General features: G+C 40.5%; 1 protein-coding gene across 1 annotated transcript in view; it reads right to left on the bottom strand.

Annotated features, from left to right (window-relative positions):
- HCRTR2 (hypocretin receptor 2) overlaps positions 1-27,359 on the bottom strand; it is a 37,297-nt gene extending 9,938 nt beyond the window's left edge. The window contains exons 1-4 of the mRNA XM_034436703.2: positions 26,866-27,359; positions 5,404-5,582; positions 2,325-2,568; positions 238-353 (exon numbers count right to left, since the gene is read on the bottom strand). Coding sequence (XP_034292594.1) covers positions 238-353; positions 2,325-2,568; positions 5,404-5,582; positions 26,866-27,094 — 768 coding nt within the window. The 5' untranslated portion in view covers positions 27,095-27,359. The remainder of the gene's footprint in view (positions 1-237; positions 354-2,324; positions 2,569-5,403; positions 5,583-26,865) is intronic.
- Between the last annotated feature and the right edge of the window lie 486 nt (positions 27,360-27,845).

The raw sequence follows: 27,845 nt of genomic DNA, 5'->3' as shown, positions 1-27,845 counted from the left end.
GCAGGATGTTATAAGATCTCGGTATTTTAGTTTTAACATTGAATTGATAAACTCTTGGTTAGGGGCATGGAATTATTTATTTTTGCTAGATAGCTGATGGCGCGAATATTACATTGCCAAGGATAATTTATTTCAATCTAGATCACTATACCTTTCAATCAATTACATAATTCCTTTGAGGTTAAAAGGCTTAGCTGGCATAAATCTGAAAGATGGATTTCGTAGCAAAGGACCCACCTGCTGACACCACAGCTTTTGAAATATCTGTAAGTAGGCCAGCACCATAAGACACAATGGAGCCAGATAGGTTATCAGGAAGAAACAGGTATGATACATTTTGGGGAAAAATTCAGCTGCAAAGGAAATAAAACAGCACATAAGTAATATCTCATTTGATTTGCTATTATATGCTGCAAAATGAGGAGTCCTTGGTGCTCTCTTAACTTGCTTGTTTTCTTGCATGCATTTCATTACCCTAACTAGGTAACATCATCAGTGCTGTTGATGCATTGATGAGGTTACCTAGTTTGGGTGATGAAATATCTCCAAGCAAACAAGTGAGCTCAGGGAGCACCAAGGACTCCTCATGTCAACCCTGAGCTGCAAACATTCTCCTTTATTGGTATGCTGCAAAAGCTGGTTCAGGTGAACCTAAATAGGACTTAATTTCATACAAAATGGAAGAGCAAACCTTATTCATTGTTTAGGTAAAATATTTATAAAGGATTTTTTAAAAAAAATCCTTATATTCTCCTGGACACTGAAGAGCTGGATTGAGTACAACCGCTGTCTTATGATGTATTGTAATGTTTTAATTTATGTGTTAGTATGTGGAAATGTTAAATTCTGCATACCTCCTGAAGTGAGGGAGGGGCAGTTTATAACTATTTTAAATAAGTACTTATGATGATTGCCTTTAAAGTCCTTATTAGGTCCTATAATTGGCCAGGAAAAGAAGCTCAGCATGTACATTTCTCATACCAAAACTTCTTCTGGCATTTCCAGAAGGTCACGGGAACTGTCTTTGAAATGAAGCAGTGCTGCTGTTTTGCTGTTAGAACCTTTATTAAAGCTTTCCATGGGTAACTTCAGTGACTTAAAGAAGGTCCTGCAGGGGAGGAAATCTTGGAAGTCCTTCAGAAATGAAGCCCTGGTTTTAGTTGGTGTTCCAGATTTTGCAACAATGATGCTTAGGAGAGAGAAGGAAGGAAGGAAGGAAGGAAGGAAGGAAGGAAGGAAGGAAGGAAGGAAGGAAGGAAGGAAGGAAGGAAGGAAGGAAGGAATTCTTCCTTTCCATTGTTAGTCTGTAATCCAGTAATTCAATCTGGATTACAGATTACATAAAGTAAAGGTAAAGGTTCCCCTCGCACATATGTGCTAGTCGTTCCCAACTCTAGGGGGCAGTGCTCATCTCCGTTTCAAAGCTGAAGAGCCAGCGCTGTCTGAAAACATCTCTGTGGTCATGTGGCCGGCATGACTAAATGCCAAAGATGCACGGAACCCTGTTACCTTCCCACCAAAAGTGGTCCCTATTTTTCTACTTGCATTTTTTACGTGCTTTCGAACTGCTAGGTTGGCAGAAGCTGGGAAAAGTAGCTCACCCTGTTATGTGGCACTAGTGATTCGAACCGCTGAACTACTGACCTTTCAATTGACAAGCTCAGCGTCTTAGCCACTACAGAAGGACTAATCTTGATTTTGACCAAAAGTGGCAGACAATTTTCTAAGGTAAAGGGTACAATTATTTTTGTTGAGTATGGAGTGCTATAGAATGAGTGGAACTAAATCAAACTATTGACAGTATTGGGTTTGGTAGGGAAGTTGAGGGGCTCTGTATGCTTAAAGCAAATTATTTCATGCTACAATGTTCAGTCATTGGCCAAGACAAAATGTCAGAAATGGCTCTTAGTCTTCAGCAATAGGTGCAGGGAGACCCGGAGGCCCTTATAAAAAGGGGACTTTGGACCCCAAATTAATCATCCTGATTTCTGAACTTCAGGCAACCTGTTAGCTACCCAGGTCCATGGCCATGTAAACAAAAGCTCTTCTACACATCAGGTGATCAACAGCTCTTCTCTTGAATGGCAGAACATGACTGAATTACCATAGCGACATGGCTGATATATTGCAATTAATACTTTCGAGATTAAAGTCAAAGAAAGGCACCCCTTAGCACTGAAGGCTATATACTGTACAAAAATATCTGCCAACCAACAAAGTCTAATTAGTCTTCTGTAACACACTTGATAACAAGTAGCCATCTTTTTTTTTCTCCTGTCACAGTGAGCCTTGCATATCCCAAGATCGAGGCCACCAGCACTCACCTCCCCAATGCTCATCGCAGACAGTGAACAAGACAGTCTTGTTAGCTAATCCGGGAAACATGCTGCTGCACTCCATAACGATTGCCTGAGGGATCATGATAAGGCAGGACACCATCCAGATAACAAGGATGCTGTTCCTGGCTCGCTTGGCTGTGCTTTTGAACATCAGCGGATGACAAATTGCATACCATCGATCCAGAGCGATGCAGCTAAGGGTCAGTACAGAAACAGAGACTGACACGGTCTACAAAGGGAAGAAGAGAAAGGCCAGAGAACAATATACAGTGAGTGACAAAAGAAGCATAATCAGAGAAATAGTCTCTCCCACCATGGTTACAATCGGAAAAGTTTGGTTGCCACTAACCTCTTTAACCCTAGTCCTATTGCTAGGAAAGCAGGATTCAGTTGGGCTATATTATGACTTTGCACTGCTAATAAGGACTGACAAGATCTAATTTCCTTTAAAAAAAAAAAAAAAGCAGACAGAAAGACAATTCCCATATTCTGATGTATCATGAGGAAGTTAGGCTAAATTTTTCCTCCCTGATAGGCAGGGAGTTTTTCACAGCACAAAAGAAAACCAAGCGAGTAACAATCCATATGTGTGTTTCCAATATACTGGGTGCAGGGAGGAAGGAGGATTTTTTTTTAATCAGTCAACATTTTTATTAAATTATAAAGTATTATAAAATACGAAGTAAATAGAAAAATGGGGGGGGGGGAGGGAAGGAAAAGAGAAGTGAGGAAAGTTAAGAAAAAAAGAAAAGAAAAAGAAGCATTGACTTCCGACTCTCTGTTACAGTAAAATAGGGCATTAACATCAAATCACAGCTTTTTGCTTTTTCATAATAATATGAACAAGCCATGTCTATGAAGATCTATCAGTCTAATTGGTAAAACCCCAAATCAGAGTTTCATTCTTCTTCACATCAAGCACGAAGTTCAGAAGTGATCAGAAGGAGGATTTTGATTTAACTTGTTATGGGGGGGGGGGTTCCACTACAAGGCATTACTGAAACCTTGTTTGCAGTGCACGTTACTAAAGCAGGTCATCCATTACTGTCCTATGTTTGCAGGCAACTCTGTTTCTTGTGAGGTGGGAACGTAGGAATGAGATTTTGCCTCCAGGGTTGGCACTCCTGTTGATGTCGCAGAAGTCGTCGTATTTGGCTCCTATGCTGTTGCAGCCATATAGGCTCAGGAGTGTTCATGTGACTAAAGAATCTCAACTGTATGGTCTCTATTGTGTGGAGAACCTCACTCATTCATTCTCATCCATAATAGCAATTTCTATGCTTTCATTTGAAAACTGAACCATCAAGAACTGATTACAGCAGGGGTGTCAAACTCAATTTCATTGAGGGCCGCACCAGGGTTTCACCTCGGGGGCTGGGGGGGCGTGGCCAGGATGGGCAAGGCCAGCTTGACGTCATTTGTCGAGGTTCCATTTTCAACTGCAACAGCCTCCTGAAGCCTTCTGCCAGTGAACAGGGAGCTCCGTTTTCACTGGCAGAGGGCTGTAGGAGCCATCGCGGCTGAAAACGAAGCCTGGGAGGGCTGCATGTGACCCTCCCAAGCTCTGTTTTTGCTTGCAGGGGCACCGTGGGCTGGTCCTTCATTGTTTTCAGGGTGGTCCCACAGGCCAGATCTAAGCACCCCGCGGGTCTTGAGTTTGACATCCCTGGACTACAGAGATTCATTCATACAGAAAGTCCTCGACTTATGACCACAATTGAGCCTAGAATTTCTGCTGCTAAGTGAGAAATTTGTTAAGTTAGTCTTGTCCCATTTTATGACTTTTTTTGCCACATCACTGCAGTTGTTAAGTTAGTAACACGATTGTTAAATGAATCTGATTTCCTCTTTGATTTTGCTGACCAGAAGGTCAGAAAAAGATGATCACATGACCCTGGGACATTGCAACCATCATAAACATGAGCCAGTTGCCAAACATCTGAATTTTGATCACATGATCATGGGGATGTTGCAAAGAGTCGTAACCGTGAAAAACGATCATAAGTCACTTTTTTCAGTGCTGTTGTAACTTTGAACTGCTAAACAAACTGTTGTAAGTCGAGGACTACCTATATTTGAGTGTATTCCACTTCACACATCATCTGAATGTAACTTTTTTAATGTTATTTGTAGAGGCCATGGGATCACTCATGCATGCCACTCTTTTGTCCACTTCTTTTCATAAAATTATTCTGTGGATACCTGGAACCATGGCATTGCCCAGTCTTTCGCACACTTGGAATGTCTTCACGAAGCTAACATTTTAATTGTTAGTACGTTTTGCTTCTTTCCAAGTATTCTAGATTGCTTCAGAAAGAAATTTATTTCTTGCTTTGCTTATTCTATGTACAGTTTTATGCTTTGGTTTCTACTTTATTTAGATGTTATAGCAAATGTACAATTGCAACTGGCATACTGTATTTTTCGGAGTGTAAGGCGCACTGGAGTATAAGACGCACCTGCCTTTTTTGGTGAGGAAAACAAGAAAAAGAAATCTCCCTCTGCCTCTGAGCAATTTTGCCTCATTACAGCCAACAGCCAACAGCCAACAGCCTGCTTTACTTTCATTTTCGTTTTCAACATAGCTTGATTAGCACAAGGGAAAAAACATTTGCTCCAGCAATTTACCTCTTTGCAGCAAGCAGCAGAGTCCTGCGCAAAACAACTGAGATCAAATCAGCTGAGAGTCAGGAGGCTGATCCAATCAACTTGTGCTAATTAGGCTGTGCTGAAGCTGAAAGGAGCTGTTTTTTCTTGCTGTTTGCTTGCAAGGAGGTAACTGCTGCGAGGCAGAGGCCAAAGGGTGGGGACCAGTGGGTGGTGTATTCGGTGTATAAGACGCACCTAAATTTTCACCCCCTTTTAGGGGGGAAAGGTGTGTTTTATACTCTGAAAAATACGGTAATTCTGACCATGAAATAATTAAGCCCCTCTTAGTCTAATTTTTTTTTGCTGTGAAGTAATATGCTAATCATAATCTAGTTTCTGAATTATAGGTTTGGTAGCATCGAACCCCCAACTTAACCTGTTTTTCAATGTGCACCACAATCCTGGCAAACAATACCTGCAAATAAGGGATCACCTTGCAGAGGCTGTTGCCAAGGAACCACGTTTCGGTGATATCCACCACTAGTGTTGCAGGAAGGCAAATGAGGGTGACCAGGACATCGGCCAAGGAGAGGTTGACTATGAAGTAATTGGTAACAGTCCTCATGTGATGATTTTTCCACACTGCAACACAAACTGATTTCACAAAGATGTCAGCCCAAGGGGAAAAGGCATTGGGAGACAGACAGACAGACAGACAGACAGACCAAAATAGTGAAGGAGGATTGGTGAGGAATACACATCATTTTCAGCAAGGGTTGTCGTTTGTCACTGTCCCCACTGTCCCCAAATATTGACTGACCAAATTATTTCTTCCTCCTGCTTGGAAACTCAACTGATTAACCTCTCCTACATAGTGCAGGGCAAACCAATTATAGGGCAAAATTGTGTAATAGACAAGGATGGCCCAAAGATTGAAGGGGTGGAGGAACAGAGGGGGGATAGGGGGAGAGGGAGAGGGAGAGAGAGGGGAGGGGAGAGGGAGAGAGGGAGAGGGGAGGGGAGAGGGAGGAGGAGGGAGGGGGAGAGAGAGGGAGAGAGAGAAGGGAGGGGAGAGGGAGAGAGAAAGGAAGGGGGAGGGGAGGGAGGGGGAGAGAGAGAGGGGGAGAGAGAGAGGGAGGGAGAGAGAGGGCACTCTCCATATTGGGAAGGTTTATATAGGCACAGTTGCATTTTGTCCATTTAGTGAAATCCCTACAATTTATAGTGAACAGAGCTGAAGGCCTTTTAATCACCCTTGTCTACTAGTGGTTAATGCAGTACTGAGACTACAAATTAAAATTAGAAAAAAAGAACTGTGAAGAACTTCAGCACACTGGTGGATTAATCTGTTTATTTCTTAATTTGGATTTATAGCCCGTGTTTCTTTCAGAAGCTCAAGATGGCGTACATAGCATCCTTCCTTTTTATTTTTTCTACCACCATAATACTGGGCCATATGTCAAGGGAAAGAAGAGAGTGACCCACAATCACCCAGAGAATTTCTGTGAATAAAGGTAGATTACAACATGGGTTTCCCCAATCCCAGCTGAACTCTTTCACTCATGTCTCAAACTAGTTTTCCCCTTTGGCCACACTTTAATACCACCCTCTCTACGTATTTTTGGAGAACTCCACCTCAGGAATTTTCTAGGTAGAGAGTTAATAGTTATCATAAAAGTAAAATAATATAAAAAACTACATGAAAACCCCAAATCAGCATGAGAAGGAGAGAAAGATCAGGAGCCATAATAACCATGACAATAAATATAAACCACAATAGAATCACAATAAGCAGCAAAGAATGACACTGTAACAACTCTGACCTAGGAAAAGGAAAAGGCCTTCAAAGTAGGGGCCACTCTGTAGGGGGCCAACTCTTCTTTTTGGAGAGGGTGCTTCATTCATTCATTCATTCAATTTGTTTGCCACCCATCTCACCACCAAAAAGGGCCTGGTGGCTCAGCAGACTGATAGCACTGTGATTAACACCAACTTCTGCAATTACTGTAAGTTCGACTCTCACCAGGCTCAAGGTTGACTCAGCCTTCCATCCTTTTTAAGGTAGGTAAATTGAGGATCCAGTTTAGGGGGCAATAAGCTGACTTTGTATAAATATACAAAAGTATGAAGGCTATTGCTTAACGCATTGTAAGCCACCCTGAGTCTCCGGAGAAGGGCGGCATATAAATCAAATAATAAAAAAAAAAGGCAGTTTCTTCAGTTATGTTCGCTCTAAGCTCTTCCAATGTGCTACTGTGAGAGATTTCGTGTGCCATGTACTTCTCAGCATATCCTCATCAAAATCTCAATTCAACATCATGGTACAGGTAGTCCTCGACTTACAACAGTTCATTTAGTGACCGTTCAAAATTACAACGGCATTGAAAAAAGTGACTTACGACTGTTTTTCACAGTTATGAACTTTGCAGCATCCCCATAATCATATGATCAAAATTCAGATGCTTGGCAACCGGTTCATATTAATGACTGTCGCTGTGTCCCCTTTTGTGACCTTCTGATGAGCAAAGTCAATGGGGGAAGCCGGATTCACTTAATAACTGGATTACTAACTTATCCACTGCAGTGATTTACTTAACAACTGTGGCAAGAAAGTTCGTAAAATGGGGCAAAACTCATTCCACAAATGTCTCACTTAACAACAGAAATTTTGGGCTCCATTGTGTTTGTAAGTCAAGGACTACCTGTATTCATACCAAACATGCCTGTCTGAAGTTTAAATCTAAGCAATGCAGAATAAATCCAATCCATCAATCAATTAAAAAAAACAAAACAAACCAGAAGCTTCACCATGGTTTTTCTCTGTTCACACTGAAAAGTGTGAAATGAGTGCAGTGAATTCCTTCTGCCAGTGTGTGTCAGTCAATACTTGGCAATGGAACTAGATCCCCAATGTATATAGAATACTTTTCCTATAGAGAAAGATGAGCTTTCAACCAGAACACTCTTGGTTTTCTCAGAGAAAAATGGCCCAAATATGTGGCCTGTGAGCATTGCTATTTGGATACTAGAAAGGTAACATAGTAATGTGGCAGTATGAGTTTACGGCATGTGTAAAAGATGCTTTCTCCCTGTTGTTTCTTTTCTGTCTCATGCATTAGTGGCTTTTTGGTTTGTTTCTCCACTACTGTTGAGAGATCTGAATTGCAAGACTAGGGACAGATCACCCCTACCTCAAGGTCTGTCTAGATCAGCAACCCGTAGCTCTGGAGCCACATGTGGCTCTTTTATCCCTCTGCTGCGGCCCCCTGTCACTGGTCAGTGCCACAATTTTGAGAGGAGCTTCCGGTTAGCGGGGGAAAGCATGGCATGCCAGGAGGAGACTCTATGGCAAGGGGTGGGTATTCCGGTCTGCTCCACAATTGATAGGGCTTTTGGTTAGGACAGGTAGATGAAAAAGGACACCGCACTAGGAGACTCTATGGTGGGGGAACCAGACTTCCAGCTCCAGAATTGAATGGGGGGCTTCCGGTTAGGACCTTTGTGGCTCTTTGAAGGTTTAAGGTTACCGACCCCTGGTCTAAATAGCTGCTATGTGTCAGCACTGATTTAATGGCACATAAGCAAGCAAGCAAGTAAATAATAGGAGGCAATAAACTTGTAACAAGCAGTCAGCATAAAAAACACTTGTGGCGCAGCAGACTAAAGCACTGTTAAGTAACACCAGCTGCCTGCAATTACTGCAAGTTCAAATCTCACCAGGCTCAATGTTGACTCAGCCTTCCATCCTTTCGAGGTAGGTAAAATGAGGGCCCGGATTGTGGGGGCAATAAGCTGACTTTGTATAAAAAAGAACACCGCTTGGGGGAGCCCAAAAGCCCTATTAAGCAGGTATATACAAAAGTATGAAGGCTATTGCTTAATGCATTGTAAGCCACCCTGAGTCTCCGGAAAAGGGCGGCAAATAAATCGAACCAACAAACAAACAAACAAACAAACAAACAAACAAACAAATAAATAAATAAATAAATATATTTAAACTTCTGAGTGTTGTACTGAAGTCTTATGTGAATCCCATCATTGCGCAATTCATGACCTTATGGGGTAACACTTTCACTTTAAAAGAAAATGGAAAATATAGCATTTTGTTTTAGGTGAAGTAATCAGTGAAGAAAAACTTTCCAGATTTTGCAAAACAAAATCTGCTGTTCATGTTTAGAGTTTAGTCAGACCAAATCCTGTCTTGGAGTTAGGCATCTATTATAGCACTTAGACTTATATACTGCTTCACAGTGATTTTACAAGCCTCTCTAAGCAGTTTACAAAGTCAGCATATTGCCCCCAACAATCTGGGTCCTCATTTTACCGACTTTGGAAGGATGGAAGGCTGAGTCAACCTTGAGCTGGTGAGTATCGAACCCCTTGTAGTCAGCAGAATTAGCCTGCAATACTGTATTCTAACCACTGCGCCACCACAACTCAATTATGTCTTGGTGCTAGCCAAATTTTTGCAACATCTCCTTGCTTGCTTGCTATCTATAACCCTTCCCCATCCTGGCAGCACTACATACAGATGGCTCAGACTGCAATTTTTTTCAGCAACATATGCATGTTTTGGATCAGTTTGTTATGAAAATTGTAAGTCTGATCAAAATGGCACATTTCTCATCTTTTTATTCTCACTAGAGTTTCCAACATTTGTTTACATAAATAAAAAGAGCAATATGAAACCATAATTGCACACTTGACAGCAGCAGTTAAACTAGATCAGCTCTACAGATCACTGATAGCAATCAAGGGAAATTAATGCCTGCTTGTTCTGACAGATAACACACACGCCTTGCGGGATTCTCTGCTTTGATGCCAGTGCAGGGGACTCCTTTGGATGTATTCCCACAAAGCCTCCTTTTGTAATGATGCCAATGGTTCAGCTAAGGACCTGCCAGTTTTATCTGCGGTGATTTTGGTAGGACACAAAATCCAGGGTTTGGTGGGGTCAAAAGTCCCTGTTTGGGGGAGGTTGAATTCCTGCATCCCCATCTTCTGTACAACAGTTCTAGGAACATTTCCTTCATCAGCAATCTCTTCTCCAACTATAGGCAGGCAGCCAGGGGTATGGAAGGGATTGTGAGGGAAAAAAGAAAAGTTCTCAAGGGAACAAAAATGGGTGGAGGGAAGTAGCAGTAGTTCATATATAGTCTATATGTGTGGCCCTTCTGCTCCATGGACCAACCGATCCTCTTTCTCTGCTTAGCTGGGTCATGGAGGGTGGGGAGCGGGGCAGGAGACATCTTTCCTAACTTTCTCCCTCTGCCCTGCAATGCTCCAAGATGAAAAACATGCTCAATAGCAATAGTACTTAGACTTATGGACTGCTTCACAGTGCTTTACAGTGCTCTCTAAGCAGTTCACAGAGTCAGCACATTGTGCTGGGTCCTCATTTTTACCGTCCTTGGAAGGACGGAAGGCTGAGTCAGCCTTGAGCCGGTCAGAATCGAACTGCTGACGGTGGGCAGAATTAGCCTGCAATACTGCATTCTAACCACTGCACCACCACGGCTCTTACAAAGGAAAGGGGAATAGTAATCAACCACAAACTTGCAGGGCCATTGGACCAATTTGTAAGAGGGGTGAGCAAAATATGTCCACGTAACCCAGGAGATGTCTTCAGCATCCAGGACAGGCAGGTCTCTGAAAACAGAGCACCAGACACCAGATCTCTTCATAACTATATTGGTCATACAGGAAATGATTTGAAATGACATCTGCTAGACAAAAGAGGATAACAATGACCTCTTGCTAGTTGTCATGCTCAGTCTAGGGATTTTCAGGGCAAGGCTCCTATTCTAATTTTCTGCTAGCCCCTGGGATGGCAGATGCCAAAACGAATGAGTAATTCTTCAGCAGGACATTCTCATGACCTTCACAAATGTCATGCAATATTCAATAATCCACCATAATCACTGAAGACAAATGCTGGATGAGATCCAACTTGCCCTCAGGTGCCCAAATACCTGCTCTACCAAGCTGTGTACCTGGGTGTGGGCAGTCAAAATATGCACTGCTGTGGAGTACAGTAGAAGCAGTCCTTGGTTTCTGTTACTTCAAGCAACTGCCATGCAGAAGATCCCAAGTATTTGAGAAGTGAAATGGAAAAGTCTTTGTGTATTAAACGCCAACTCTCTGAACCCGAGGTCCCCCCCCACCCCCTGAGGTGACACCCAATATGTCTCTCACTGTCCCAAGGTGGATAACCTCATAGGTAAGATGACAGACTTTGCAAAGAGGGTAGGAAAACAGGAGTATTCTGAGTGCCTTCCAGGTTGTACATGGGTGTGGATGGTGTGGTCTGAAAGGCTTGATGGGGGTTATTCTTGTTCCACCAGTGGAGGCAGTCAGAAGACAAGATGTTTGAAAACTTTGCAGATTACTAATGAGAACACAATACTCAATTGAAGCAATTGGGACAGCAAGGATGGCCATCACTGAGAGATGCAGTCTTACTTTAGGACCCTATCATTTAATAATAGAAATTCCAGGCCCAAATGCCATCGTAAGTTGAGGACTGCCTATATATCGTGCACATAGTATGTGTTCAGTGGACATTTGATGTCCAGATTGTTGCATCTTCTTTGTTCCTGTAGACACTACAGTTCACTCCATATATTATTCTGAAATTTCCATTTATCATAGACAAGTCCCATATTGCAATAAAGGGTAAAATTCCAATTTGTCTTATTTATAGTTAAGTGTCCATTTATCACTTTCCCTCAACCTTAGAAAACTTTGCCAAGACATGTTCAGACCGTTTCTGAGAACTGGACATAATTGAACTTAAAGAAAAAGATTACTCCACTGAATAGAGGAACAGAAGATTAAGGATCAAAAGAAGAAATGCAACTTGATTCTATTTGTTCTTAGAAATTAACACCTTCCCTTTCACACAAGAACTTTTGGAAATATAATTAAACAGTCAATCAGCCAGTCAGCTAGTCAGATAGATGCCCCATTCCATCCATTCATTCAAACACATCAAACCCATTTACTCCTGACACATTTCATTGTATTCATATTCAGAAGACATGCAATAATCTTCTCGAATGCCCATCCAATCCCTAATTCAACCCTAACTCTGTTCACAGAGAAGGGGGCATGTTTGGGTCATGATGGGACAATGACAAGACAATTAGAGTAACTATATCCCCATGAGATTACCCATACTTCATACTACAATTTGGTTTTTCAAAAGCCTCAATTGGCTGTCCAAGAAATCCTCTCTGGGGTGAGGGAGGGAAAAGGAGAGCAAAGTGATTGGAATAGACCAGACTGGGGAGGGCTCATGCAAAGCTTCCAACCAATAAAATAGAAGATTCCCTCATGCCCCTCTCTCCAAGCAGGAGAAGAGATTCAATTTCTTGACAGAAAGCATGGAAAATCAATTGCATGGAAAATCAAGTGCAAATGCAGCTGAATTGGGAAAGACTCGGTATTATAGGCTTCACTAAGAGAGAATGATAAGAATTCACTTTTTAAAAAAATATTGAGCGCTTTACTGCATTCTTGGAACCCAGCAGTACCCTGGCTGGTCTGTTTCAGAGCATTATTGTATCAGCTGTAAATCCAGCAGGATTAGATCTTTTCTTGCTTCTCCCCAGAATTGCAAATGATTCATGCCCAGGATAACTAGTCAGTGACGGTTATGAAGAACAGACTGGGACAGAATTAAAAACTTTGGCGAGCTGAGTCATCCACATATATTAGAATCAGGGGTGAAATGCTCCCGGATTGGACCGGATCACCCGATCTGGTAGCGATTTTTCCCTGTGGTTCGGCGATTCAGTAGCAATCGCCGCCCAGGTTAAAACCAGGAAGTAATATTTTTTTATCTTCTGCACATGTGCAGAAGGTTTTACGCATGCACAGAAGGTGTGCGTATGCACAGAAGGTGTGTGCGCACCCATGATGCACATGCGCGCGCAGCGCGTGTGCTTCCGAACCGGTAAGGAACGTAAGTAGATTTCACCCCTGATTAGAATAGCAGCTGAAACAACTGCAAGAGTCCAACTATGGAACATTGCGTTTGGCTTTTAGATATATGGACAGTGCAGATTAAATGGTTCCCTTTGAAGAATGAGGGAGTCACCTTTGGATGAGGAATGGGCAAATTAAAGTTGCAGCTGCTATAAAAGTCATCTCTGAAATGTTTGCTTGACATCACAAGACATGATAGAAAAACCTGCGCTTGGATTAGAGAACAAGTGAAGCGATATGATAGTAAAAGAATGGAAATGGAAATGGGCTGGTCACATAGCAAGAAGAACTGAAGGCAGGTGGACTAAGGCAGTTACAGAATGGATCCCACTTGATAAAAAAAAAGTGTTCACAAAAGAGACCTAAAACAAGATTAGATCGATGACATCAGCAAGTATTGTGGGCCCAATTGACAAAAGAAAGCTCAGGAGCATATTGGTTGGAAGCATGCAGAAGAGGCCTTCATCCTGCAGATAGACAATGGCTAGAATAATGATTTAATATGGATCATACTTTGCCATACACAGAAGTGAACATTCTTATATCACTATGCATCTGATCTAAAAGACAGATTTTTTTTTCTCTCCAAAAAATATAAATAAATGCCATTAGTTCCAGGTCTATCACCAGCTGAACCACTACTATGGGGTCCTTGGTGGTCTCTGAGCTGGGTTGTTTTCTTGCAGATGTTTCATTACCCAACTAAGTAACATCATTCATAGAAGAGAGTGGGGTTTGCTCTCTATTTATATATTGGTGGTGTTGGTAGGAATGGCTTTTGGAGTTCCTTGATGAGGTTGTTGTTTATTCTTAATTTGAGTTGGCGGTTCCTTGATTGGGATGCTGTTTATTGGTCTAGTATTAATCTTGGTGTTAATTGCTGCTTATGGTTTTCCCAGTTGCAATGTATGGCTGTGAAAGTTGGACCATAAGAAAGGCTGAGCGACAAAGAATTGAGGCCTTTGAACTATGGTGCTGGAGAAGACTCCTGCGAGTCCCTTGGACTGCAAGGCGATCAAACCGGTCAGTCCTAGAGGAGATCAACCTTGACTGCTCTTTAGAAGGCCAGATCCTGAAGATGAAACTCAAATACTTTGGCCACCTAATGAGAAGGAAGGACTCACTAGAGAAGAGTCTAATGCTGGGAAAGATTGAAGGCAAAAGGAGAAGGGGACGACAGAGAATGAGGTGGCTGGATGGAGTCACTGAAGCAGTAGGTGTGAGTTTAACTGGACTCCAGAGAATGGCAGAGGACAGGAAGGCCTGGAGGAATGCTGTCCATGGGGTCATGATGGGTTGAACACGACTTCGCAACTAACAACAAAATTGGGCTGTTAATTGCTGATCAGGAGATGTTGTAGTCTTTTAGCTTTTTGACTGTCTCTTTTGAATGGTATGTAGGTGTTGTTTATCTCTCTGTGCCCATTGATGGATGATTTGCCAAGCTGCCAGGAATTCTCCAGTATTTTGGGGCCTGGCTTGGTCTAGCGTGCTTACAGTTTCCTAGTTGAAACTATAATGAATTCTGTCCATGTATTGTGCATATACTAACCAAACCATTTCAAATCACTGCTAACAGTTGAATAACATCAGCATTGGATGACTTTAGGCTAGTTATTCCCTCGCAGCCCAACTCATCTTGTGGGGACAATAAGACGAGGAATGTGTGTTGGATATATTCACCACCTTGAGTTATTTGTAAAAATAATAAAAGCAGGATATAAATCAATAAATAAATACAAATTTCATAGTAGGAGTTGTTAGCTTTTTCTTTCTCCACAGTCCAGAAGTACATTTTCACTCACACAAAAGGAGCTCATTAATTGGTGGGAATGGTTGAGCAATGGGGAAAAGAAAGTTGACTTGCACTTCAGGTTAATCTTAGATGTTCACATTCCTGAAGATTATGTATAATTATTCAAGCACAAACTTTCATCAAGATATACACAGCAGACAGATCCAGTGGAGCATCTGTTTGCTGAGCAGGAAGCATGCACCATGCTGTCTTAATGGATATAGACTCTTTACACATTCCCTGTGAGAAGACACACAGGAGTGGTGAAGACATACATACCATGGAGATTAACTGGTTTCGAAATATTTTATTTATTTAAATTATTACTCACCTAAAGCCTATGGGAATGGGAGATGTGCAAGCAATGCAAACAAGCATATAAATAAACCATATTCATTTCTCTCTCTCTCTCTCTCTTTCCTCTCTCCCTCTCCCTCCCCTTCTCTGTCTGTCTGTCTGTCTCTGTCTCTGTCTCTGTCTCTCTCTGTCTCTGTCTGTGTCTCTCTGTCTCTATCTCTCTGTCTGTGTCTCTCTGTCTCTGTCTCTCTCTCTCTCACACACACAGAAACACACTCTTAGTAGTTAAAATACACTGAGAGTGAATAATACATTCCCGATACGAAGCTGAATGGGAATTGCACAATAATTAGACTTTTGCAGCCTACCCTATTTGGTCATGGGGTTGTAACCATACCCATGTTCTGAATTATTTAGAGAAAGTCAGGGCAAAGGTGATAGATATAATTGTGGGGGAGAAGAAAACCAAAAAGAGATTGAATGTATTCTAAAATAATTGGTGGGAAAAATAATTGGAAGTGTATCAATAGAGTTAGAATAATGTTTCACGGGCTACTTTTTCTTCGTTGTCACCTTCTCCTGATCAATTTCCTTCCTGCATTAGTAGGCAGGACTTGTAAATAAGTACACGCCTTTTCTTACTTAAGCTTGCAAGAACTGTTTCGAGTGAAGAATGGCCAGCCCCACTTCCCCCAATAGTTTTTGAAGTGCAAAATGACCTTGCTCCCTATCTCTGCAAACAGTACATCTTTTCAAGTGACACCTTTGGTAGAGAATATATGGTACATTTGAATGAACAAAGGAAGGAATGGCTGACAGGCTGGCTGATACATTGATCATGTATGAATGAATGTAACTATAGAGGTCAGTGCTGATAATTTCACTGACTAATATTGACAGTGAATCAATAATCTGTTTTACTGCAAACAATGTTCTGGGATATAGCTGGAGGCTATATCTGACCTCACACTGTTTAGAAATAGCACAACTGAATGAGACATGTTCTTCAGAACAAGAATTATTCAGAAGCTTTCAAGTTGCATCCAACTGTAATCCTAAAGGTGCTTTTTCAAAAGGCAACTGGGCCTTGTTTGTTTTTTCTTGAAGATATTTTGTTTCTCAACCAAGAAGCTTCTTCAGTTCTTGGAAGAAGATCTTCTGAAGAAGTTTCTTGGATGAGAAGCGAAACGTCTTCAAGGAAAAACAAAGTCCAGTTGCCTTTTGAAAAAGCACCTTTGGGAGAGCCCTGACCTGGATGGCTGAGAATCTCCACAGACATCCAACTCCAATGTATTCAACTGATTCTCCAACCTAAATTGAATATATTCAATGGGATGACATTACAAAATTAGCAGACCACTAGATCTGAGTGACAGGGAGAAAAATATTATGCTTCTAATAATCCTCAAACAATTCATCCCTTTTGGTATTTAAATACCAATAGTAATAGGAACCTTAGGTGGAATCCCCAAACATCTGAGCATCAGCGAGACCGCCTGCTGCTACCGACAACCTCCCATTGACCCATGCACTCCCACAGAGATGGCCTCCTCGGGGTGCCATCAGCCAAACAATGTAGGCTGGTGACCCCAGGGGGAGGGCCTTCTCTGTGGGGGCACCTACTCTATGGAACCAGCTGCCCCCAGAGATAAGGAGAATCCAAGACCTCGGTGCCTTCTGCTGTGCCCTTAAAACTTTCTTTTTTCAGCAAGCCGGGCTGGCTTAACATATTTTTAAATATTTTTAATTGGTTTGTCACTTTAAATTGGGGCCAAATTAATATATATTCTTTTAATTGTTTTTAATGTTTGTATTGTATGTTTTTATCTGGCTGTACACCGCCCTGAGTCCCTCGGGAGAAGGCATGGTATATAAATTTGAAATAAAATAAAAATAAATCATTTGAGTGCCACCAGCATTGACAAAATCACCAGCATTCAGTTGCAAAAGGCAAAAAGCTTATGTTCTGTTATGATAGATTGATACAGCGGTGTAGGCAGATGTTGTTTAATAATAACAAATGTTTCGTAGCAGAATGTAAGCTGTTTCAAGTAAAGCTGCCTTTTGCAGTTGACCTGATAATACTCCAGGTCCTTCGGGAGGACTTGATACCTGGATAAAAATACCAAATCCAGTCTAAACATCTGGCTGACTGTGCAACCAACCTATAGTAATACCTGCGTGAAGTTTGCGCATCAGATAGGGTGGGACTTGGGAGTTTAAGATTCCAGAAATTCATTGGGTGATTCTCATTTTTTTTTTCTCATCCTAGTATACCTTACAAGGTTGTAGCACAAATAAAATAAGAAGGCATCTGGGGTAAAATACAAATATAATTATACAATGAAAAAACTCCTGATACTTGAATGATAGAATCTAGATTTCCTAAACAGGCTGTTTTCCAGAAGATCCTGTCCTCTTCCCCCTTTTGCTGCTGAACTCCAACCCTGAATTTTTGTAATAGAATTGATTTCTTCTATGGATCTTCACATATCATTCAGATGTGATGCTTCACATTGGCTAACCACAACTGTGGCTTTTAAAGGAACCCGAAAAACTAAGGACCTGCCAGCACTCAAAGAAGATAAATTCAGAGGGCTTCTATTTTAACAACTTTTCCCATCAATACCAGCAGTTGACCTTAGCAATTAAACTAACAGATGATATTACACTGGAGAAGTTTCAATTAAGCTACAAGCAAGATACTTCCAAGAGAGCCCTTCTAGTGAAAAAGTCACCAGACGTCAAAGCTCAAGCTATTTGTTCACTGCAGCCAAGCAGCACTTGATAAAGGAACCTAAATGTGCATTAGCTGGTAGCCTTCACTTGCGTTCCTATTAGCCTGTAAAATTAAATCTCTTATTTGGAGGATGACAACCAGTGGTAGGATTCAGCCAGTTCGCACCACTTCGGGAGAACCGGTTGTTAACTTTCTGAGCAGTTCGGCAAACTGGTTGTTGAAAGAAATCATTAGAGCAGAGAACCGGTTGTTAAATTACTTGAATCCCATCACTGATGACAACCTTTGCGCAGATTGAATATTTGCAGAGATAGGACATCAGAAAGGAGACATAATGGACACGAGCACAGAATAGAAAGAATGAAAATAATACAGATTGCTATTCTGATAATGACAGAGAATGGTCAAAAATAATCTCATCAGCATCCACAAATCTAAGAGTTTTATTTACAACTCTTACAATACTTTGTAAGTATTGTACTACTTACAACATTTACTGAGTTAAAATCCAGATTTTATATTTTTAAAATTAAGACACCAACCATGTTTTGTTTTGTTTTGTTTTGTTTCAATTTCAGCAGCTCTTGGGTGGGAGGAATCGTTGTCAAAACCTGAATCAGGGTTAGCATTTGAAAGACATTTGCTTATCCATGGTATAGTTCTCATTTAAATAAGATTGTAATCAAGTGCTCTGAACCTGCTTTTCCTGTACTTTGACTGAAAAAATGCATTCAGAACTTGAAAGCCTGAGTATTGTTTTATGGCCGTAAATTGGCCTAAGAAATACATTCACTAGTAAGTGAGTTAGAATGTAACTAGGATTGTCTTCCTGACACAGAGTGAAATGACTTTTAAGAAAATTGAATGCTTCAATTTTTCAAAAATGGAGACATTAAAAATAACAGCTTGCTTTTGTCTTTTTCAGAAATATTTCCAATTTTTTCCTATTTCCTTTTGGAGCATTTGGGTCACTATATTTCTGCAGGAGTTTTGATGAATTTAGAAACCGTTGCAAAATGCTAAAAATTCTTTAACTTTCCTGCAACAAGGGCACTATTGTTCCTGCCAGACCTTTAGGCTTCTTGATCCCTCTCCTTGGGCAGGAGAGTTGGACTAAAAGGTGCCTTCTAGCACTATGTTTCTATGATTCGGTCCTCTTCAATACTCTATTTGTTCAAGACAGTGGAAAGAGAGACAGTACAGAGGGAAAATCAAACAGGTTTATGGTGGTGCATTGGAGACCCAAGAGCTCTATATGGAAGGAGAAGATGGCTGGAGGGCAGTGTAATGTTCTCAAGAGGGTAACAATGGCTTTGCTCTATGGTTTCAGTCAGGGAATAGAATAGAATAGAATAGAATGGAATGGAATGGAATGGAATAGGATGGGATGGGATGGGATGGGATGGGATGGGATGGGATGGGATGGGATGGGATGGGATGGGATAGAATCTTTATTGTCACTTTAAATGTACACTAATCAGCATACATTAAAATGAAATTTTGTTGCATTCAATTCTCAAAAGATAACCATTATACATATATGACACAGAAACATCACAGTCTACTGTAGTTCCAATGTATACATACACATGGTGAAAAAAAAGCTTGCCACTCTTGTCAAAGCATATGAGACACTCTTGGTGTCTCATATGCTTTGATGCTCTAGCTCTTCAGATTAGTGATTCCATCAGATCTTTCTTCTACACCCAGCAACCCACTCTTTTTATTAAACGTTCCTAATTTTGTTCCATACATCACCATGGAAAATTAATGTGTTATACATGGAGAATGTCAGTGAATGTCTGGGAAAGGGGAAAAATGTTATTTTAGTTATTTTACAGTAAAGCCCTTAATTTTTTAGTGAGCATCTGTTGGTTGATCCTTGTTTTCCCCACACCTCCCTGGCTGCTTTTAATGAGTAGTCTCTCACATAAAATCCGTTTTATTTTCTACATTGGATAACTAGACTTCCATGGCAGCCATTTTAGTGTGTTTAAGTCAGTGTTTCTCTACCTTGCCAACCCTAAGCTGTGTGGACTTCAACTCCCAGAATTCCCCAGCCAGACAAGCTGACTGAGGAATTCTGGGAGCGAAGTCCACATGTCTTAAAGTTGGCGAGGTTGAAAAATACTGCTCTACGTCTCTCTGAATTCCAACAATGTTCCCAATCCCAGAAATATTGCCTACTTCTGGTTGACAGAAATTAGAAATATTTCAATTACCTATTTCATAGTGAACTGTAGTGTATTTTTTTCCTAAGTGTCACTGCGTTATTTTATTTACCAGCTGAGGTATCAGAGGTTTCTTATTACTCTGCATGATCTATCTCTGAGCAACAACCCAGAAGCTTACTTGAAGCATGTTCTGCTTTCTTCTGAAAAGGACCTCCCACTTCTTTGCCATATTGGGAGACAGAAGTCAGTAGTCAAAAAGTAGCATCTCTTTGGAAACCTGGCAGAACCCCTGGCTTTTTTTCCCCTCATCCAATTTGTAGTCATGGAAACATCACTTACAGTGTCATCATGTTTTTGAATTCTCACCTTCTCACTCCTGTGACATTCAGTAAGGCATCAGAGCCTCAGAATTTGGTTAATCATAATCAAATGTGGCATCTTTTCAACTGGTCCTTTTATAGCAGGAATTTTCACCAAAACAGACAATTCCTCTATTCAAGTCTGGAAAACCTGTCTCCTACTACTGTGCGTGTGGGAAATCTACCTGATGTCTATCTTGGCATTCCTTTTCTTAGGATAGAATTTATATTTGACTTTAAATACCTAGTATATAATCCAGCCGGTTGCATTTTGAGGCAAGCCTAAATCTGAGACCTTCAACTCAGAATGAGCCCATAGAGCAAAGGTGGGGAACTATGGCCCTTTATGGCTTGTAGACTTCAACTCTACTTGTAGACTTTAAGTTGAGCTGAAGTCTACAAGTCATAAAAGGGCCATAGTTCCCTACCCTTGCATAGAGCATGGGGAAGAAAGTTTATTTATTTTCCCTAGTTGAACTTCTTCATGTAATTTCTCCATGACAGCAGCTAAAGGGAAAATGGTGTCATCTGAATGCAGAAATAGCCCACCTTTGCTGATGTCAAAAAGGGTTGGATCTGGTTACTATTTCACTACGAATTCTCAGCACTGTAGGACAGACTAGACATGGGAAAAAGGATCCCAAATCAGGAGCTGTCCAACCACTTCTCCATAGTTACTAAGAGAACCACATGAATATATCCACAATGTCACTAGAACTTGAGCTTGACCCAAAGGTGACTTTACTTTTACTGCATTGTAAAGCCTGTAGATTTCTAAGTTTCAGTTCTGCCAAACCACTCCTATATTTTCTGAAAAATCTCCAATACTTCCTGCTCTATCACTCTTCCTCTATATTATTGGACCTCCTCACTGTTTACAATTCACATCCAGCATGCTGAATGGGAACTGAAATTAAATCATTTCTGGAGGTTTACACATTCTTTATGTTGCCTTGACAATAAAGGACCAAGAAGAAGTGAACTGCAGGACCGTGAGAGAGATGAGCAAATGTTCCAGAATGGCCTTGATTCTTTTTTTAAGGAGAATTTGAGAAAATGGAGCCACCTAACAGGCCATCTCTACTTTAACTTTTTGCTCTGCACTTTATATAAAATGAAAAGATGTAAGGCCAGTTGATTGTAATGTTTTAAAGGACAAAAGAAAAAAAAATCATTTGGATGGTATATTAAAAAACACATTAGGATTCAGACAAATAAATAGCCAGAACGTATTAGAAAGTGTGCGGATATTGCTACACAATTAAATGCAGAAGAGCGAGGGTAGATGGAATCTCAGTTACGCTCTAATGTTCTTATGCAAACATTGACCTACACCTGCAAAATCTGTTCGGTTTTTAAACCAGGATTAAATTGCTCATCTGATTAAATCACATCCCAGCAGCTGTTCAGTAACTCAGACTACTACCAGAAAGGATAGGAAGAACACCCTTAGGAACTGGAAAACTAACAGGTTTGACTAGATTGTGGAATAAACTTTAGATTTATCAAGTTAGTTTTAAAGCAAGACTGAGAACTGAGTGTGAATTGCAATCCATTCATAGCAGGGGTGGGTTCTACTTACCTTTACTACCAGTTCGCATTGTGCCCGCACATGCTGATTCATAGGCAGATGCAAGGCTTTGACCTGTTTTGCAAAGCCCTCCATGATGCTGCCATTTATTGACAAAAAAAAAAAAAATAGGGGGGAAACATTGCAAAATGTTGTGACTTCTCTCTACCATCCATTACAAGGCTCCAGGCTCCAGTATGAGCACTGGGCTCTATGTACTAGATTTCATAATCATAATCATAAGTTTATTTGTCAAGCATATATAAGATAAAAGGTAAAAGTATCAACATAATTTGAATACATGAAAAGTAAGTAAAAAGGAATATTAGGACAGGGATGGTAGGCATGCTGGTGCACTTATGCACGCCCCTTACAGGCCTCTTAGGAATGGGGTGAGGTCAACAGTGGACAGTTTAAGGTTAAAGCTTTGGGGGTTTGGGGAAGAAACTACAGAGTCAGGTAGTGCATTCCAGGCATTGAGCACTCTGTTACTGAAGTCATATTTTCTGCAATTGAGTTTGGAACAGTTTACCTTGAGGTTGTATCTATTATTTGCTCGTGTATTGTTGTGGTTGAAGCTGAAGTAGTCATTGACAGGAAGGACATTGTGGCAGATAATTTTATGTACTATGCTTAGGTCAGACTGAAGTCGGCGTAGTTCTAAGTTGTCTAAGCCCAAAATTTGGAGTCTGGTGGCATAAGGTATTTTATTGCAGTTAGAGGAATGGAGGACTCTTCTCGCAAAATATCTCTGGACTCTCTCGATTATATTTATGTCCGATATGCAGTGCGGATTTCATTTGAAGGATATTCTGCTACTCCTAAGAAGAGGCTTAGCAAACTGAACCTGCAGGCCAGATTGTAAAACAGAGAGATGGGGAGGTGTTTGACTCTGCCCCTAAAGGACCACAAAGGGGTGGATAACTGCTCATCAGTCAGTTGCTCTTTTAGAAACTATAACAATTTAAGCATCTCAGTCTTAAAAAACTCACCTTCAGTTTTCTTTTCGTACCACTAAAAATAAGAACAATTATGGTTCTGCTTAGCTGTTGAGTAGAAGAGAAATTATCGGTTTATGATTCAGATATGCAGCATTTTTCTTGTTGGATTGTGATGTACTTGAATCTGGAATTGGGTTAGTATATGGGAGTCTGATCGTTGTGTATGGTTTTATTTTGTCATTGGGGGCTTGAGATCATATATAAGCAGGAGTGCCATTTCAAGACCTGTTAAATATTGTTTCTTAACTCTGCCTTTGGACTCAAGAAACATTACTATTTAATAGAAATGTTTTTGTAACTCACATGTGAATTACATCACTAAATTGTATCTTGCCACAAGCATTCAATAGTATTTGCAGAAGGGAAGGAGACATACTAGGAATTACAAAACTTGAAAGCAAAGAAGGGAAAATGGTATAAGAGATGCTGAATTATTTCTGGCTCATTAGGTCTTGTCTTAAGAAGTTGCATTTTGGAAGTAACTCCCCTGTTCACTTCAGTCTTTGGGCTGATCAAAACATTGAAGTCATGCCACAATTGTGGTAAACATCTCCAGTCTGGATGAGGATTATAGAAATTCTTGGAGAAAAGCCTATAAAATGTGTTAATTATGATGGCCAAAAATAGAATTTTCATGTTGTCAAACAGCATATCTCTGAATAGTAGGGCAAAGAATGGAGTGGTGGTGTTCTATTTTTATTGTGTCTAGATAATTAATAAAATCATATGTACAACGGCATTAAGAACTTAACCTAACCCCAACATAAATAACCACACTATTAAGAAAGGAAGGGGGATTTAATTTAACTATGAAAATGTATAGTTAATTTCAACGATGCTGCTTCTTTGTCCCTTTCTCAAAATAAGAATAAGAATGAAATAAAAACAAAAAACAACCAACAATACCTGTCACAGCTCATCACTTAAATATAGGGTATATTACTCCTTCCATATTTGTGTAATAATGCTTTTAATAAAACTCTTGCAATATTACATTTTTGATATAATGAACTCGAAATTCTGCAGATGTAGTCAACAAACTACTAACCATCCGGCTCAGTGATGGGTTGTCCCCGGTTCACACCGGTTCTATAGAACCGGTAGTAAAACCGGCAGGAGGCTCCGCCCTCTGACCCTGACATCATGAAAATGCTTCTGCGTGTGGCCCCGTTGCGAGCCGGTAGTAAAGGTAAGTAGAACCCACCCCCGATTTGGCTGATTTCAATACAGAATATAGCAATGATAGGACAAGTCTGTACGGCACTAAATATGGCTATCCAACTCTGGGAACATATTTGATTTGACTATCTTCTTCCCTGATGGATGCAAATAATCTTACTCAATGTAGTCCTACTTCCCAAGTCTTTGGAAGGTATACACCATACAGACCTGCTACTACCCTAACTTCTCCCTTCTGCTTGATGTGAAGTCTATGGAGAACAGAGACAAGAGAGCCTAGTGGGCTGTGGATAGTTTGAATTTGCAATTCAACTGGTCCTAGCAGGCTATGAACTGGGGGTTCTAAGAACTGTAGCACATGCTCCAAGGCTGGTGTCAGAAAGTTTATGAAGAATATTGTTCCTGGTTTTTACTTTATCCATGATTTTTCTTAAGTCTTCCCTATAGGTTAAGGTTAACAGGGATGCAGTGGTTCAGTGGCTAAGATGCTGAGCTTGTCGATCGAAAGGTTGGCAGTTCAGTGGTTCGAATCCCTAGTGCTGTGTAACGGGGTGAGCTCCCGTTACTTGTCCCAGCTTCTGCCAACCTAGCAGTTCGAAAGCACGTAAAAAATGCAAGTAGAAAAAATAGGGACCATCTTTCATGGGAAGGTAACAGCGTTCCGGGCGCCTTTGGCATTTAGTCATGCCGGCCACATTACCACAGAGACATCTTCGGATAGCGCTGGCTCTTCAGCTTTGAGACGGAGATGAGCACCGCCCCTTAGAGTCGGGAACAACTAGCACATATGTGCAAGGAGAATCTTTACCTTTACCTATAGGTTAAGGACCAATCAAAGGATCACTCCTATGGTAAATACTTTGGATTACAGTTCTTCACTTGTACTCTGTGTTTTTAAAATAATTTACTGCTCTGGTATTTTATATTTTGATACACTTTTTATATGTTGTTTCTGTAAATTTTATGTACTATGCTGAATTTTGCTGCTCTATATGAAATAAAATAAACTGGGGGTTCTTGTCCTACAAATAGTTACGATGATTGAAACACAGACATGTCCTTTTTGCATATAGTTTTCAAAGCACTTGTAACTTTCACATAAAATCTCTTCATCCTAGAAAAACATTTTGCCAGCTGTCTTTCGAAAGCATCGGCTTCTTTCCACCAGATATGCCACAATGAATGGTGCCTGCATAAGTCCATTTTTTATCCTCAATTACTGCACAGAATTATTATTAAAATAAGCTGTTTTTCTTCTCACTTCTCAAGCTATATTCCTAAATTTAGGTTAACCTCCCATTTTATGTAAAATGTTATTAAGCTGTATCTAATGTCTGGATTCTTTCCTCCATTCCTGCTTTCCTCAAAAGCTGTGTCTTCTCAACTTATTCCCAGTATTTCCCTTTTGTTTTCATCATCTTTTGTTTTCTTTCCTGGGGAAAGTCAAAGGAACATTGCAAGGTGTATTTGTTTTAACTCTCAGATATTCCCTGTTTCAAGCAGGGCATAAAGTTCACCAAAGATTTCTGTTTTCTAGTTGTTTAATAAAAGGAGCCATAAAATGGCCCCTGTTGGTCTAAATGAAAAAAAAAAAAACCTGGGGAGAACTGAAATGAAAAAAGTTTGGAATAATTAGGAATGTTTTTGGGGCAAAGAGCTGAGATCTTCATTCGGTTGAGACACTAACGACAAGTTCATGGCACAGAATGTGCAGGTCAAGATGTTTATCTTTTGAACCACTTCTCCAATCACAAGATTCCAGTTTAAAAAAAAATCACGTCTATCCCACAAGGCTAAATTTTGCTCACCCTCTTTCTGTTTTATATCTAAGCAAATAGATATTGGAGTATGAATAGTGTTCCTGTGATTCTCAATATTGACCATCGTAAGGCTATACTCTCATTCAAAATCCCATTGATAATTCTGACAGCATGAATGAGCCACAAGTAAAAATAGCCATTCACAACTGTACTGATATGAATGGAATTGCAAGAGAGGCTCATAGTCAAGAGTTTTGCCAATGCAGAACTGAATGAAGGTTGAAGATCTGGGCACCCTTGCTTAGCAGATAACAGTAAAAAATAATTACAATTATACTAATACTCAGATGCCTTTGGGTAGAAGAGATTACTTTTTATCTTCAATATATGTTATGCATATACTTAAAAGAGCAGATACTATTAATAAAAACATTTCCACATAATGTACCACTGGATGATAAACTTCAAGATATTCCTTCCTGATTACTGAATTTCTACAAAGTCTGGGTGGAGAAATACACTTTCTAATGCTTCATTGTGAAGCAACTGAATAGTACTATCCCATATGGAATAGAGTCATAAACTTAATTCCATTTTTATTGCTCATCTTATCCCCAAGCAGATGGATAGCTTCATTGCAGCCTTAACGTGAAAACTGCATCAGGCCGCACACACACACACACACAGAGGTGGATGAGTGTATATATGTGTGTATGTGTGTGTATACACACACACAAACACACACACACACACACACACACTTGTGAATGTAGTGTAAAATTCATTTAAGTCTTATTGCAACCCAGTAACTTGACTGCCCACCTGAGATATCTCTGTAAGAAAACACAGGTGTTTCTCACACATCAACAGCTTCTGAATAAATGAAACTGCTATTTTCTATGGATCTTTAATTACTGAAAAAAGAGAAATGGTGTTCCTAATTCCCAGGATTGTGCTTTTGGGATGTTTGATAATGTGTGTGCATGTATGTTTTTACTGCTGGCGACTGCCTGGGTGAGTCCCTGCAAATATCTAACTTGCATCAAGAAGCAATTAGACAAAATGGTACTCACCTAGGATGTTTCCTATGAGAGCCACAAGAAACACAATAATATAGCCAACAATGAGTACCCATTCATATTCCTTGGGATGCAGATATTCCTTCCAGAGATATCGCAGAAATTCTTCCTCATCGTAGTCCGTGGGAGGGCTTGCAAAGGGTTCCCGAGTCCCATTCACTGATACATTAGAAGACCAGTTTGTGCAAGAAAGAAAGCCATCTTCCACTTGAGTCACAGACATAATTGGTTCTGCTCTGGGTCTGAATTTGGTCTTTCAGGGGGTTAGCCTACCTTTCTGCCTATCAGACATAACTGCATTCAGCAATAGGAAGAAGGGGGAAAAAAGTAGGCAGAAAGAGGAAAATGGGGAAAATAGAGCCAGGTGTTATCGATGGAACTTCCTCAACTAGCTTTACATCGAGGATCTCCCAGTGGCAGGATGCATGTTGCAGCTCCAGAGGCACTAAGGTTGTCGTAACACAGCAGCAGGCATGAGAAGCAATTCCTGCATATAGCGTCTTAATTCAGCCAGAGGGTGTGCGAAGCACATTCTTTGCAGTGACAGGCAAAATGAAAAAATGCAGCGTGTTCCGAGGGACTCTAGAGATCATGAAACGAGAAGGGAGAGAGAGTGTGTGTGTGTCCCTGTGCACACTTGCAATTGAGTGGGATTGTAAATCCACCAAGGACTTTTGAAGGTGCCCTTTTACTCTTCGATCAAATGTTTGTACAATCCATTGCCTTTCGTGATACAGTGATGTTTTGGATTGGATGAATGAATCACAGATCTTTCTTTCTTTTTCTTTTTTTTAATCTCTTGTAAGGGAGCATTTTTATTCTCAAGGAATGAAGGCTCTCCTCTCCTTTCAAGTATTTGATTCTGCCTGACTTTGGAAAATTATAGCATATCATATAGGACAAGAATAAAAGAATATTGGACGGTTCCCAATGGCTAGTGAGCTGTACAGAAAATTGCTTGGGTATTGATGAGA

Source organism: Pantherophis guttatus, chromosome 1 (genome assembly GCF_059756535.1).
Source record: "Pantherophis guttatus breed Tessera chromosome 1, ASM5975653v1, whole genome shotgun sequence".
Lineage (NCBI taxonomy): Eukaryota > Metazoa > Chordata > Lepidosauria > Squamata > Colubridae > Pantherophis > Pantherophis guttatus.
Note: the sequence above shows the minus strand (reverse complement) of the source record. Positions and strands in the feature narration are given on the sequence as shown.